This window comes from Triticum dicoccoides, chromosome 1B, assembly GCF_002162155.2.
Source record: "Triticum dicoccoides isolate Atlit2015 ecotype Zavitan chromosome 1B, WEW_v2.0, whole genome shotgun sequence".
Classification (NCBI taxonomy): domain Eukaryota; kingdom Viridiplantae; phylum Streptophyta; class Magnoliopsida; order Poales; family Poaceae; genus Triticum; species Triticum dicoccoides.
The window spans coordinates 233,859,456-233,873,041 of record NC_041381.1 but is presented as its reverse complement, the minus strand read 5'-3'; the positions used below and the strand labels follow the sequence as shown (position 1 = coordinate 233,873,041).

At 42.9% G+C, this 13,586-nt stretch overlaps 1 protein-coding gene across 2 annotated transcripts; it reads left to right on the top strand.

Moving 5' to 3' along the window:
• Positions 1-690: 690 nt before the first annotated feature.
• On the top strand, positions 691-8,929 carry LOC119329782 (putative ubiquitin-conjugating enzyme E2 38). 2 transcript variants are annotated; one of them, XM_037602881.1, is made up of 7 exons: positions 691-841; positions 929-1,034; positions 4,277-4,687; positions 4,767-4,830; positions 6,611-6,750; positions 6,834-7,145; positions 8,182-8,929. In XM_037602881.1, the coding sequence occupies exons 1-7, from the start codon at positions 828-830 to the stop codon at positions 8,533-8,535; spliced, it is 1,401 nt and encodes a 466-aa protein (XP_037458778.1). In that variant the 5' UTR covers positions 691-827; the 3' UTR covers positions 8,536-8,929. The 2 variants fall into 2 exon arrangements, with proteins under 2 accessions (XP_037458778.1, XP_037458773.1); XM_037602876.1 differs by having other exon boundaries at positions 697-1,034.
• Positions 8,930-13,586: the final 4,657 nt, after the last annotated feature.

Sequence of the window (13,586 nt, the reverse complement as noted above, 5' to 3'; positions counted from 1 at the left end):
CGGTTTCAAACAGATTCTGAGCCCCTTCGGGGACCCTCCATGAGATAGTAGTTGTTCATCAGGGTGCTTCAGGCACCAAGCCTTTTCCTGTTCTTCTGTTTACCTCCTTGATCCATGGATCACCGCCTTTATCACTTTGTCATCTGCTCCCTGCTTAATCAATGAAACCCCAGCGTTTTGCTGGCTCTTCAAAAAAAAAAAATTCCTTTTTGCCTGCCGTTTGGCAGATAAGGCGCGCCCCTATCTAGTGATCATGATTCTACGCTAGTTGCTCCCTCATCATGCATCCAGTTGCTGAGAGGCGCTATGGCTTCGAGGGAGGACCAAAAACAAGCGCCACACACAATCCCCACAGATGCTCACCGCGCAGAGCATCCGCGAATGCCCAGAAAGCGCACGCGGAGTTAGCAGTCGTAGACCCATCCCCATACCACTCTTCACTGACATCGGGCCCGAACCCGGACCCCGGCCTTGACTAGCCCGCGCGTGGGTCGCTTTCTCTGTGGACGTAGCCCGCCTCCCAGGCCCGGCAGTCGTCGTCGCCGCACGAAAACAAAAATAAAAAAGAAGAGGCCCGCGTCACACGTGGGCCAGCGTCGTGTGATCTCGCTGCCGGGTGGTCCCGCAAGGAGCTCGCGTCATCCACGGTCGGTGGCGGCACACGACTAATGTTCCTCTGCGTTCGCCCCCTGTGCCTCGCTACGCGCACAACGCCCTCGCCCTCGCCCGCGCACATCTCCTCGGCTGGCCCCTCCCCCACTCGGCGCCTCCCCGCTTCTGGTCGCCCCGCCGCTCGCCGCTTGCCGCGCCACCCATTGCACTTCGCCATGGACGCCTCCGAGTGCGCCGCCCCTCCGCCATCTCCGAAGAATCAGCCGTCGATTGTGTTTCCGGGCGATTTTTTGATGGGCTCCTTGATCTGTCGCAGGTACCCGCACATGCAAGGGGGCGCGTCGTCTTCGTCGTCGTCCTGCCGCGCCGCCGACGCCGCCGCCTGGGACGCCGTGCAGCAACAGAAACGCCAGCGCTGCCAGGTACTACTCGTCGCGCGACCTTGCCGTGTGCGCAAATTCCGGCCGTAACCTTCCTTCTTCTGGTTTGCTACCCGAGCGGCTTCCGTGCGATCCGATGTTGCGGCCGTTGCCTTGTTGTAAGGCGTCGATGCGGAGCGTGACACGAGGGTTTTGGCCTACTTGGGTTGTTTTTATTTTAATAATTAAATAATCCGTTTTTTCGTGGGGTTTAGATTTGTGGATTTGAGGCGTGATTTTGATTTCGAGGTGGAAATTATCTTAATACCATAAGGGTAGTAGGGTTCGCGGGGACAATTTTGTCTTTAGGTTTCTGGAGATTGATTGTGGTAGAATTGGGGTTTACTGGGCACTTGACTCAAACATTGTACGGGTTTACAGTAATGTGTTTATTGACCTGATTTTGTTTATTTTTCTGTGTGCCTTTAGAGACTAGAAAGAAATGTCTGGTGTTCCTTTATAGTTTCGTTTTGTTTGTAGAATTGCAGTCCGTGCTTGTATATGTTGTTTGCCGAAGTTTTGATCTTCTTGTGGATAGAAGGACGAGTACATTAATATACACGGAAGCTGCAAGGAATACATTCTAGCATATTGAATCGCTGGTGTCTCTAGGGTGTCGACATATTGCTGATGTACTTAAGCTTCAAACAGTTGTTTGATTATGGAGGGGTCTGCGTGTAGAATTGTTGGTTCTTCACCTGGGCAAAGTTGGCTACAACATATCCATGACTGTATCAGTTTGATAGGTGTCTCTTAAATTTGTTATGCATAAACTAGCGGTAAGCTGGTAGGTGTTCCGAGTAGTTTTACATGTGAATTGTTAGTAGAGCATGCAGGAGTGTGAGCTATAGAGCTATGTTTTTTTTTGGGACAGTGATCTAGCAATGCAAGACACCTGTGGCAGGCCACAAGGTCTCATGTTGAACATGAGGACAATTTCCCTTGGGATATTCGAGTACCATTGTGGAAATGAGAAGGTTTTGGAGTATCATGTTTTCAATAGCACTTTCTAGATTTATGTATTAATTATTTCTGAATATATTTTTCCATGTTCAAACTTCAGGCCTCTCTGATTCACAGGATTTGCAAAATGTGGGAATAGAGAAAACGTAGGAATAGAGTGGCATGCCATTGTAAGGGTGTTTGATTGTGCACAGGAAAAACGTAAGATTATTTCAAGGAGGTTGGAGTGGATGGAAAATTTCCTATGAAATCTAGTGCAAATAATCTAAAATAAATCCTATGGTTTCCAATCGTATGAATCAAACAACCCATGGAGGAAAAATTCTAAGGATCAGAATCCTCCAAAATTCTTTGAGAATCCTTTGAATCAAAGAAGCCCTTTGCCTGTTAAGTTAATACTACAGATCTGCTCGACATTTCTTAGTTTGATGTGGATCTGGGCATTGCATGTATTCTGCTAGCTGTTTGTGCGTCACAGAGAGAAATTAAATAGTTGTGATGATCTTGAGCTTTTGTACTTGTTTATTTATTGGTTGAAGTGACTTTTTATACCCTCTCTTACAGGGGCATTACCTGTTTTGTGGACAAAACAGTAACTTAAAAATTGTCAATTTAACTTTAGGTCATGCTCCTTCCGTCCCAAAATTCTTGTCTTAGATTTGTCTAGATACGAATGTATCTAATATTAAAACGTGACTTGATACATCCATATCTAGACAAATCCAAGACAAGAATTTTGGGACGGAGGGAGCATATTATTGCTAAGTCAATTTTATACGGTTGTCAGTCCACAATAGACATGGGCTAGTTTAAAAAACCGAGAGGAACTGGTGGTTCAACCGGAAAAAAAAATGGAGCCTGCTCTGCTCTGGTTCAGTGAGAAGGCAGTTCTGCAACTGACCCGGCCAGAATCAGTTGAACTGTGATTTTCCAACAAACATATGACTGGTCCAGCTGGCCTGCAGTGCAAGGATTATGAGTTGAACGACTAGTCTAGTAGTCTCAGTCGGGTTGTCGATTAGGTTCTTCGTGTAGACTAGCTCTGTGAGTCAAGGGCTGGAGCGACTAGTCTTGGACTAGTTGGCATGTTTGAGTCGATCGACTCAATTTTGGAGCTTGTTCTGCTCCTTCTGCTCCTCCCCTGGATCTGCCCCTCTGCTGTTGTGCTCCTCACCTGCTGTGCTCCCTTGGATCCGCCCCTCTTCTGGTGTGCTCCTCGTGGATCCGCCCCTCTTCTGCTGTTGTACCAACTATTTTCTCCCTTCTCTCCATCCCTTCTTCTTGGGTTTGATTTCTCCCCTGCCTTCTTGGTTGGTGGAGAAGCTAAGACTCTGGCCATTGGATATTATAGTTGGCACAGCCCCAGGCTCTTCACCCACTTCCCATGCATTCAATTTTTATTGTATACTGTACTGTACTATATAGTACTCTCTTTGTACGGAATTACTTAATGGATGTATCTAGACATATTTTAGTTCTAGATACATCCATTTTATCTATTTCTGCGACAAGTAATTTCGCACGGAGGGAGTATATACTACTCCCTCCGTTCCTAAATATAAGTCTTTTTAGAGATTCCAATATGGATTACATACTGATGTATATAGATGTATTTTAGAGTGTAGATTCACCCATCTTGCTCCGTATGTAGTCCATATTGGATTCTCTAAAAAGACTTATATTTAGGAACGGAGGGAGCATGTATTAGTAGCTGGGTACTGTAAGTTGAGTGCTACAGTACCATGCGTATTTTGGAGTGTAGATTCACCCATTTTGCTCCGTATGTAGTCCATATTGGAATCTCTAAAAAGACTTATATTTAGGAACGGAGGGAGCATGTATTAGTAGCTGGGTACTGTAAGGTGAGTGCTACAGTACCATGTCGACTAGTCCAGCAGTAGTCTAGATTAGTCACGATTGGTCTATGAGTGTCAACCTCGGCTTGACTCGTAATTCTTGCTTTAGTGTCACTGTGCTGGGAAAATATATTTGTGTGGGGCTGGGATTGGACCTAGTACCTCAAGGCTCCTCGGTGAAGCGACGGACTATTCTAGCCACCTGGACTAAGGTTGTTTGGTGACTTAGGATGGAAAGATAACTTATTCATACCTGATTTATGTACCATCACACTAATAATACCACAAGCGAACGTCTAATGCTGGCAGCGAAGAGCAAAGGATCATGATATGTGACTTAAATTTACAACTACTGGTGGACTCATGTTTGTATTTATTGTGGATAAGTTTTCTGTTTGCTTATAACTACATTGGCATATTTTACAGGGATCATCATCCGGTGATAAAGTTGGATCCTGTACAGAAAATAACTCTTTCAAAACATCTGAAGCCGAGCTACAGAATTTTGACTCTGGTGAAATTGAGGAAGAAGATTATTATGTAGATGATGAAGATGAAGGCTGCTACGATGATGACAATGAAGGATCTGACTATGAATTTGATGAAAGTGATTTCAATCAGCAGCTGGCTGATAAATTTGACGATTTAGATCTGCCTCCTGGTGTGGAGGCTTCTGTACCATGGTTGCAGAAAGCTGCAACTGATGACGGCCCTGGCATTTTTAAGTCAATGTCAGAAATAGAGGATGAAATTGGTAAGAAATACAAGTTCTTCAAACAGTTTGACACTGTTGAGGATTTCTCTGATCATCATTATGCTAATAAACCTGTTGGAAAGGTAAAATCATATGCATATTGCTTTATTTTGTACCTTCTTTTCGACTCGATACTTATTTTGTTCTTTAACTTCACTCCAGACAGGGAAAGAGTGGACAAAAAGAATTCAGCATGACTGGAAACTTCTGGAGAACGATTTACCAGGTCAGCTATTTCCATGAAAGAAAGTATAAATATGTGCTTAAAACGCTCCCCGCAAGTGATAGACATAAATTTTGAAGCACATTGAGGATCTGATTTGACCCACCCACTTCTACATTACTCAGTTTTGCTTCGAATTTTGTGCAAATTTAGTTCTTCTGAGGGCATATGTTCTCTTGTCAAAGAAAGCTCTATCGTTAATGTTTTTTAATGTGTTTTAAATTTTTTCATCTTATTATTCGAAGAATGGAGACGGAGTATATTAGTACCAATCTTCAAGAACAAGGGGGATGTTCAAAGTTGTACTAATTACCATGGAATTAAGCTGATGAGCCATACAATGAAGCTATGGGAGAGAGTCATTGAGCACCGCTTAAGAAGAATGACAAGCGTGACCAAAAATCAGTTTGGTTTCATGCCTGGGAGGTCGACCATGGAAGCCATTTTCTTGGTACGACAACTTACGGAGAGATATAGGGAGCAAAAGGACTTGCATATGGTGTTCATTGACTTGGAGAAGGCCTATGATAAGATACCGCGGAATGTCATGTGGTGGGCCTTGGAGAAACACAAAGTTCCAGCAAAGTACATTACCCTCATCAAGGACATGTACGATAATGTTGTGACAAGTGTTCGAACAAGTGATGTCGACACCGATGACTTCCCGATTAAGATAGGACTGCATCAGGGGTCAACTTTGAGCCCTTATCTTTTTGCATTGGTGATGGATGAGGTTACAAGGGATATACAAGGAGATATCCCATGGTGTATGCTCTTTGTGGATGATGTGGTGCTAGTTGACGATAGTCGGACGGGGGTAAATAGGAAGTTAAGAGTTATGGAGACAAACCTTGGAATTGAAAGGGTTTAGGCTTAGTAGAACTAAAACCGAGTACATGATGTGCGGTTTCAGTACTACTAGGTGTGAAGAGGAGGAGGTTAGCCTTGATGGCCAGGTGGTACCTCGGAAGGACACCTTTCGGTATTTGGGGTCAATGTTGTAGGAGGATGGGGGTATTGATGAAGATGTGAACCATCGAATCAAAGTCGGATGGATGAAGTGGCGCCAAGCTTCTGGCATTCTCTGTGACAAGAGAGTGCCACAAAAGCTAAAAGGCAAGTTCTACAGGACGGCGGTTCGGCCCGCAATGTTGTATGTCGCGGAGTGTTAGCCGACTAAAAGGCGGCATGTTCAACAGTTAGGTGTGGCGGAGATGCGTATGTTGAGATGGATGTGTGGCCACACGAGGAAGGATCGAGTCCGGAATGATGATATACAAGATAGAGTTGGGGTAGCACCAATTGAGGAGAAGCTTGTCCAACATCGTCCGAGATGGTTTGGGCATATTCAGCGCAGGCCCCCAGAAGCACCAGTGCATAGCGGATGGCTAAAGCGTGCGGAGAATGTCAAGAGAGGGCGGGGTCGACCGAATTTGACATGGGAGGAGTCCGTTAAGAGAGACCTGAAGGATTGGAGTATCGACAACGAGCTAGCTATGGACAGGGGTGCGTTGAAGCTTGCTATCCATGTGCCAGAGCCATGAGTTGGTTGCGAGATCTTATGGGTTTCACCTCTAGCCTACCCCAACTTGTTTGGGACTAAAGGCTTTGTTGTTGTTGTTGTTGTTGTTTGTTGTTGTTGTTGTATTATTCACTTTCACCTACAAATTTTTACAAAGCCTGCAGCTCACTGCTGACTCTCCTGGGTTAAAATTGCTAAAGCTTAGAAATGTGCATTGTTGTACTATTTACATGAATTATTGTTCTTCTTATTTCTGTGCAGCGTCCATATACGTCCGTGTCTCAGAGAATCGAATGGACCTTCTCAGGGCTGTGATGATCGGTCCTCAGGGAACACCCTACCATGATGGCCTTTTCTTCTTTGATGCTCAATTTCCTGCTAGTTATCCTGCAAGTCCTCCAGTAAGTATATTGACATTTTGGTAACTTCGTATGTAATGTATTTCCATATGTTGATTGAAATAACCGTTCTGGTGCTTTTGCAGACTGTATACTATCATTCTGGAGGACTTAGGCTTAATCCAAATTTGTATGCTTGTGGAAAAGTCTGCCTTAGCCTCCTAGGCACCTGGGAAGGTCATGGTTGTGAGAAGTGGAACTCAGCTCACTCAACCATGTTACAAGTGCTAATCTCCATTCAAGCTCTCGTATTGAATGAGAAACCATACTTCAATGAGCCAGGATATGAAACATATGCCAATAATGCTAGTGGGCAGAGGACTGCCTTGGAGTATAATGACACAACATTTCAATACTCATGTAGGACAATGTTGTACTCGCTTCGTAGGGCTCCACAGGTAACATACTGCTAATTATCAAGCTCTCGCAGTTCCCGACATCGGTGCACAAGTACTCACTGTTCCGAAGATTAGTCCAAAATGTAACTTGCTGAATGTGGATGTATGTGATGCTATTTTGTTAGAAGGGGAGATAGACAACAGAAAAAATCTACTGAACTGCAACATCAAACTATTAACCATCCGATTTTTGCCCTCGGGTGGTCTCACAAATGGTCCGTTTGTTAATGTGGATACCACATGTCCACCATGTCACAGCCAGAGCCAAACAATCTAAAATAAGCTCCACCATTTGTATAAATATATCTTTCACAAGAAATGCTAGAAATGGAAGAGAAAAATTGGTAGAAACAGATAAGTAAACAGAATTTGGTGACATGGCAGTGATGTGGTGCACATGTGGCATGCATGTCACCAAAAGCTACTTAACTACTTGTGAAACTACTCTAGGGTGATTTGTTTTACTATTTGAATAGTTTGTGAGCCAGACTGTTTTTGAGTTTACTGTTAAAAAGTGAACTTGTGCCAGAGTTCAGAGTTGAATGGTGGACTTCTTTCTAGAAGAGAACATCATCTATTTGTGTGAACCTTGAACATTTGAACCACGGAGTGACACGGGATTACTCTTGTGGCCTAGACGGGTAGAAGACCCTCCACTTGGGCATTAGCTTGGACTCTGTTTTTGTGTTATCCTGAAACCACGCAAAGTATGAAGGACGTCAATTTTAGGGTTGCTAAGTGGACCAATGCAAGAATTCAGGGTTGAAAATATTTTGTTTTCTCCCTCTTTTTGATATGGCAGTTCTTTTTGGTGTCTAAGACAGCCATAGCAGTAAAATCTTGCTAGAGTCAGTAAAGGTTGCTAGATTCCATATCTAGTTTGCGCAGTGTACCACAGCACAACAACCACAAATTGGGCACTTAATTTGGTTGTAGTATGGAAGTTGTTATTATCTTCAGTAGGGTGCGGTGCACAGCTCACACACCAGAAAATCAAATTAACCTTTATCGTTGGCTGTTGCTTTGCTTGTTTCAGCACTTTGAAGATCTCGTTGCCGGCCACTTCCGAGAGCGCGGCCGTGCCATTCTGGCTGCAAGCAAATATTACATGGAGGGTAACAAAGTTGGGTCCGTAGTTCCTGACGAGGATGATGAGGACAAGGAACTGGAAAGCGCAAATGCAGAAGGATCCAGCTCCAGCAGTGCAGTGAAGCCGAAGAATAATCAGGTAGATTTGCGTGCAGGCGCAGGTGTAGTTCGCCCTGCATCCTTCAAGACCAACATGGAGGTTCTGTTTGAAGAGCTCCTGATGGAGTTCAATGTGAAGGGTGCTGACACCAAGAAGTTCTGTGCCGAGAAGTTGAAGAAGAGCCAGCCTGCTGCTGCTTGAAGGATCCGGCTGCAGCACCAGATATCTGTGGTGGTTCCATAATGGGAGTGAAATCCATAAAATGATGGTTTCATTTCTTGCCTAACTATAGGAATGCTATGTAGATATCTCTTTTTTTGCGCCCTTTGCCGTACTGGTCCTGTGGACTCGGAAGTGGAAAAAAGTGGTGGTTTTAGATGCTAACTGAAGTGTCCACCCCCTTAGCTTTGGAATATCGTTTGCTTATGAGTTACTAGTACGTGAGGCTACATGTGCATTATGTAGCGATTTAGTTCATGAGGTCCTCCCAATGTTTTATCCTAGATGCCAATGTAGGAATCAAGAGGGCATGTCAATACATTCTGAAGGATGGAGCATTGGTTCCTTTTAGCCAATAGCAGTTGGCAAGTGGCAAGTTGATTAGTGCTACTAATCTAAGTAATGCTGCAGCGCGTGAAAAAAGCTATAACATTTTTCGAAGATACTGGATCTACATTTCAAAGATAGGAATAGACCTGTTTAAGAATTCGTTCAATTAACCAGTTAACTTTTTTGAGTAATCTCTACTCATAGGGTCACTGAGTAGCCGATAAACCAATTAATCATTTGATTAATTGATTAACTTGCCGATTAGCCTATTAATCTCCTATTCGCTAGCCAACCATGTACCTACCAGTTAATGACTACTTTAACAATAATTTGCCAATTAGCCTATTAATCCCCCTAAATGCTATCCAACTGATTAGTCACCAGTTAATGATTTCGTCAACAATGAGAATAGAAAAGTCTACTAACGATAATATCAGTTCAAGCTATTACTTGTCCTTTTTGTTTCTTAGTGTGCAGATTAAATTACATCTGGATCCCGCAAGCCTGAAGCGGTGTTTGTTGAAATGCCTGTGATTACAAATAGTCAGGAGTATATGACAAGAAACTATCACATTGCAGGCTATGGCTACAAAAAACCACCACTTTTCTTAATCTATCTATCTATACCTACTAAAAAAAGGTATTTTTAGTCTGTTTTGCTATTTTATAGAAAATCCCCTAACGTTTTTGACACTAAACCCACGGTACATATCAAATGTTTTTAAAAATACTCATATCTTCTAAACCGTGGCTTCAAATTTGACATGTTATATATGGAATTTGATTAGAAACATGTAGCATCTGAATATGATGTTATTTTATCTGTTAACAATTTAAAAAAAGTGTAGAATCTGAATATGATGTTATTTTACCTGCTAACAATTTAAAAATACTATCTAGATTGCAATGTTAATCAACAATGCATTATCCGTCTTTTTTTCATACCGGTACTGATTCAGATTGGGATTAACACCTCAAGAAAAATCAGGATTGGACATGAAATTAAAGATAAATTTGATAGACACTCAATAGATAAGGACATGCATGACAAGAAATAAAAGAAGGACCCAATAAAGATGGGATGTCCGCTATAAAAGAAATAAAAGAGAAAAAGGCAGAGAAGATCCGATAAAGATGATATGTTGCGTTATTATCCTATATATAAGAAGAAAAGAGAGAGGATATGCATGAGAAAAAGTAAAAAGGAGGCATGCATGACAAAAATTAAAATAATAGACACCTTTGATAAGATATAAATAGTGATGAAACATGGGCCAATACCTATGACATGTATGGCAAGAAATAGTGATGAAATAGGGCGTAAGTACCTGCGTCCACATGAGACCATACAAAAATGTTCTTTTCCAGACAAAAAAAAACTCTTTTTATGATTAAAAAATCTTGTATCTTTTTAACAACACTTCATGTATTTAAGGAATATGCATGTGAAAAAAAGTGTTCAAGAGTTACCCTAAGTTGGCGATTCTTAAACTAAAACTGCCATTGATGCACACATGTCTCCGTAGTGTGCTAATGTGTCATCGTTTGTTTTTGTCGTTTTTCTTTACTCGCCCATAACAACACCCCATTCCGAACATGACATGAATAAATGCATGATCGCTTGCCCGTTTCTTTGTACGGATTAAATCTACGTGCAAGCCGTGTTGAAATAGAACACCTGTAGAATTTTAAATTGCATTTTTATAGGTTGACCATCTTTGTTTGGGCCGTAGCTACAATTCTCAGACTATAGACGATTTTTTGTAAATTATTCTTCCGTTGCAACGCACAAGCCTTTTTGTTAGTCTTTCAGAAAACTATCATAAAATTGGTTAGCTGTTCCGAAACCCTAGTCGCCAAACGGTTAAAAATTAAGCGAGGTTATGACAGGTAGGGCCCACTCGTCAGGGTTTGGTTGGCTCCTGGATGACGGCGCGCATGGTGACGACCGTTAGGCTGCAGCCATTCCGACCGGGCCAAGTCAACCCAAGCCGTCTCCTCTGTCTCCCTCCCCCGCTCACCCTCACTTCACCTCCCCTCTCCTTCCTTGACCTAGGCGATGGCGTCGGCAGTGGCGAAACCGGTCGACGAGGGCGACTCTATGGGGCGACCTAGCACGGGGGGCGATGGTGGAGACTATTTCGAGGTGGATAACTGGCTTGGCAGTGGCAGCTTCGCTACAGAGCCGCCGCCGCCGCATCCTACACCTCCGGCAGCGCCACAGTCGGTGAGGGGACAACCTACAGCTGCTGCACAACCTACGCCCTATGCACGAGAGAATCAGGAGCTGTCCCTTGAGTACGGAGCGGCCAAGGCTCTTGCTGGCGCCGTCGTCGCGTATCCGCCAACTCCAACCGCTAGGCCTCGACATTTGGAGGGGTTGAGTAAGTTTTCTCTCTTCATCTACTTGTTGACCAAACCCTAGTTTAATTTAGTACTGCTAGGTTAGTAGACAGTCCATGAAATCTTTAGTTAGGTTTGAGCAAACCCTAGTTTAAGCAGTAGTGATTCAGATTAGTATATGTATTTAGTTGTATGCATTAGTGATTCAGATTAGTACATGGATTTTGTACTGAGTGTGCATGAGTGGTTTAGCCTAGCACTGAATTTAAAAATGTACTTGAATTTGTATTGAATTATGTTAAATATGGATGTAGTCACAAATTTAGTACTCAATTTTCTAGTCAGTAGGCTAAATAGGGATGCAATTATGGATGCAACATAGTTGTGGCAGTACAGAATTTTCTTGCAGTTAGGTTTCTGATTTGTACAAGTTACAAAAAGTTGTGAAGTAACACATTCTGTAATACAAGCTGGATGATGACATTTGGGAGGTAAGGCTGCATTTCCAGGGCTGAGATAACATGGAAAGAAGCTTCTCTCTTTCATACATCACTTTTCTCAATTTGATTACACTTACTGGGATTGAAGGCTATGGGTCAGATGACTACATGTACTGGGTAAAGGAAGTAGGAATTGGACAGGATGGCTTATTTCTTCTAGACAGTCAAGATGCAGTTGAAGAAATGATTGACCACTCTGATTCATAGTTCTGAACATCATAATGGCCAAGGCTAATGAAGAGCAGAGGACAGACGCGTCATGGGGAGCTCGACGGCGACGCGACGGCGGTGATGCAGGGAGGGCAGCGACTTAGGTTGATGCAGTCAAGCACGAGGAAGCTACTAGACAAGGTTTGAGGTCTAGACGAGGAGGGAGACGATGGGAACAGGGCCGAGAACGAGCTAGAGCATGAGTTTAGCTGGTCGCGACCCGTGGTCACCGCGTGAACTGGCATACGCGGTGCCAAGTGATCGGCCACATCATGTCCAGTAGATGGACCCTGATACCCTTAGTCCAAATGCAGAAAGAATTCGGTCCAGGGGCAAATAAGTGATTTGCAGGTTGATCCAAAACATTGTGGCAGCAAGGTGTTTGTGATACAGGGGGACAAATCCAGGAGAAGCCAGGGGCTGAGCTTTGGCATGGCTTGGTCACACGCAAAGAACACTGTGATGACCAAGTATCAGCCCAAATGGAGGAGTCTAGATGGGGGTTGCTGTAGAAAGTGACCCACTGGTCAGAAATGGAGATTAGAAAGTTGCACTCATATGAAGAGGCAAGTTGAGATGAAATTGGGCATGACCCAATGATTTGAAGATATGAAGTTGCTCAAAAAGTTTCAGGCCATTTAGATGAACCAAACCATCACTTGCTTCACAAAGCTTCATTACGGACAGAAACTTAGAAAAATTGCACAGGGCAATTGGCTAGATGAAATGGGCCACAACTTGGTGGAGAGAGTTGATATGGATAGGAGAATGTCCTAAAAAAATTCAGCTTAAATGAAGCAATATAAAATATAGTTGCTTCAGAAATTGAAAATCTGACCAGAAACCAAGATTTGGAGCTGTGCTCACATAGAAAGGTTACATGAGCTCAAATTTGGTGGAGAGTGATTATTTGATCATATCAAGGACCTTGCAAAATTTCAAATCATTTGGATATGCCTAGCTAGTACTTCCTTCACAATGTCTTCCCTCAGATAGGAACTTTGAAAAATTGATTAGGAATATTTACTAAGCAAATGAAGTTGAATTTTGGCACAGGGCAATGATATGGATAGGAAAAGATGTCCAAAAAGTTTGGGGTCAATTGGGCAAAGGTAAATAGCACTTGCTTTGCAAAGTGCCATTTAGGGTAGAATAGGAAAAAATTTATTGGAGGATGATTTTTGAACATGGCAATGAAAAGTTTTGCCATATTTGAGCAAGATAGAACCCAAACAATTTATGAGAATTATTTTGGAATTTTGGGAGTGAAAGAAATATAGGTTGCTTCACAACCTAAGGCAAATAGGATAATTCCTTTAATAGAAAAGGAATATTCCCAATAAAAGAATATTGGGATTTGGGTTAGGATGAAAATGACATGATCTAGGGATGATAATGAAGATGAAAAGCCACTATAAAACCTAGGAAGACGTGATCTTCCCAAGTTTTGGAACCACATAGCCACAGAAAAGAAAATCAAATTAAGAAATCCAAAAAATCAAAGGAAAAAGAAAAGGGCAAAATCCAGGGTGTTACACGTGTGCCGTACTGCTAGACGCGAATGCTAGGTATGGCCCATGCCACCCCACTATATCGAGGTGCTGATTACGTGGAGCGAACATATTATCTCTCCAGGAGTACGGTACACCA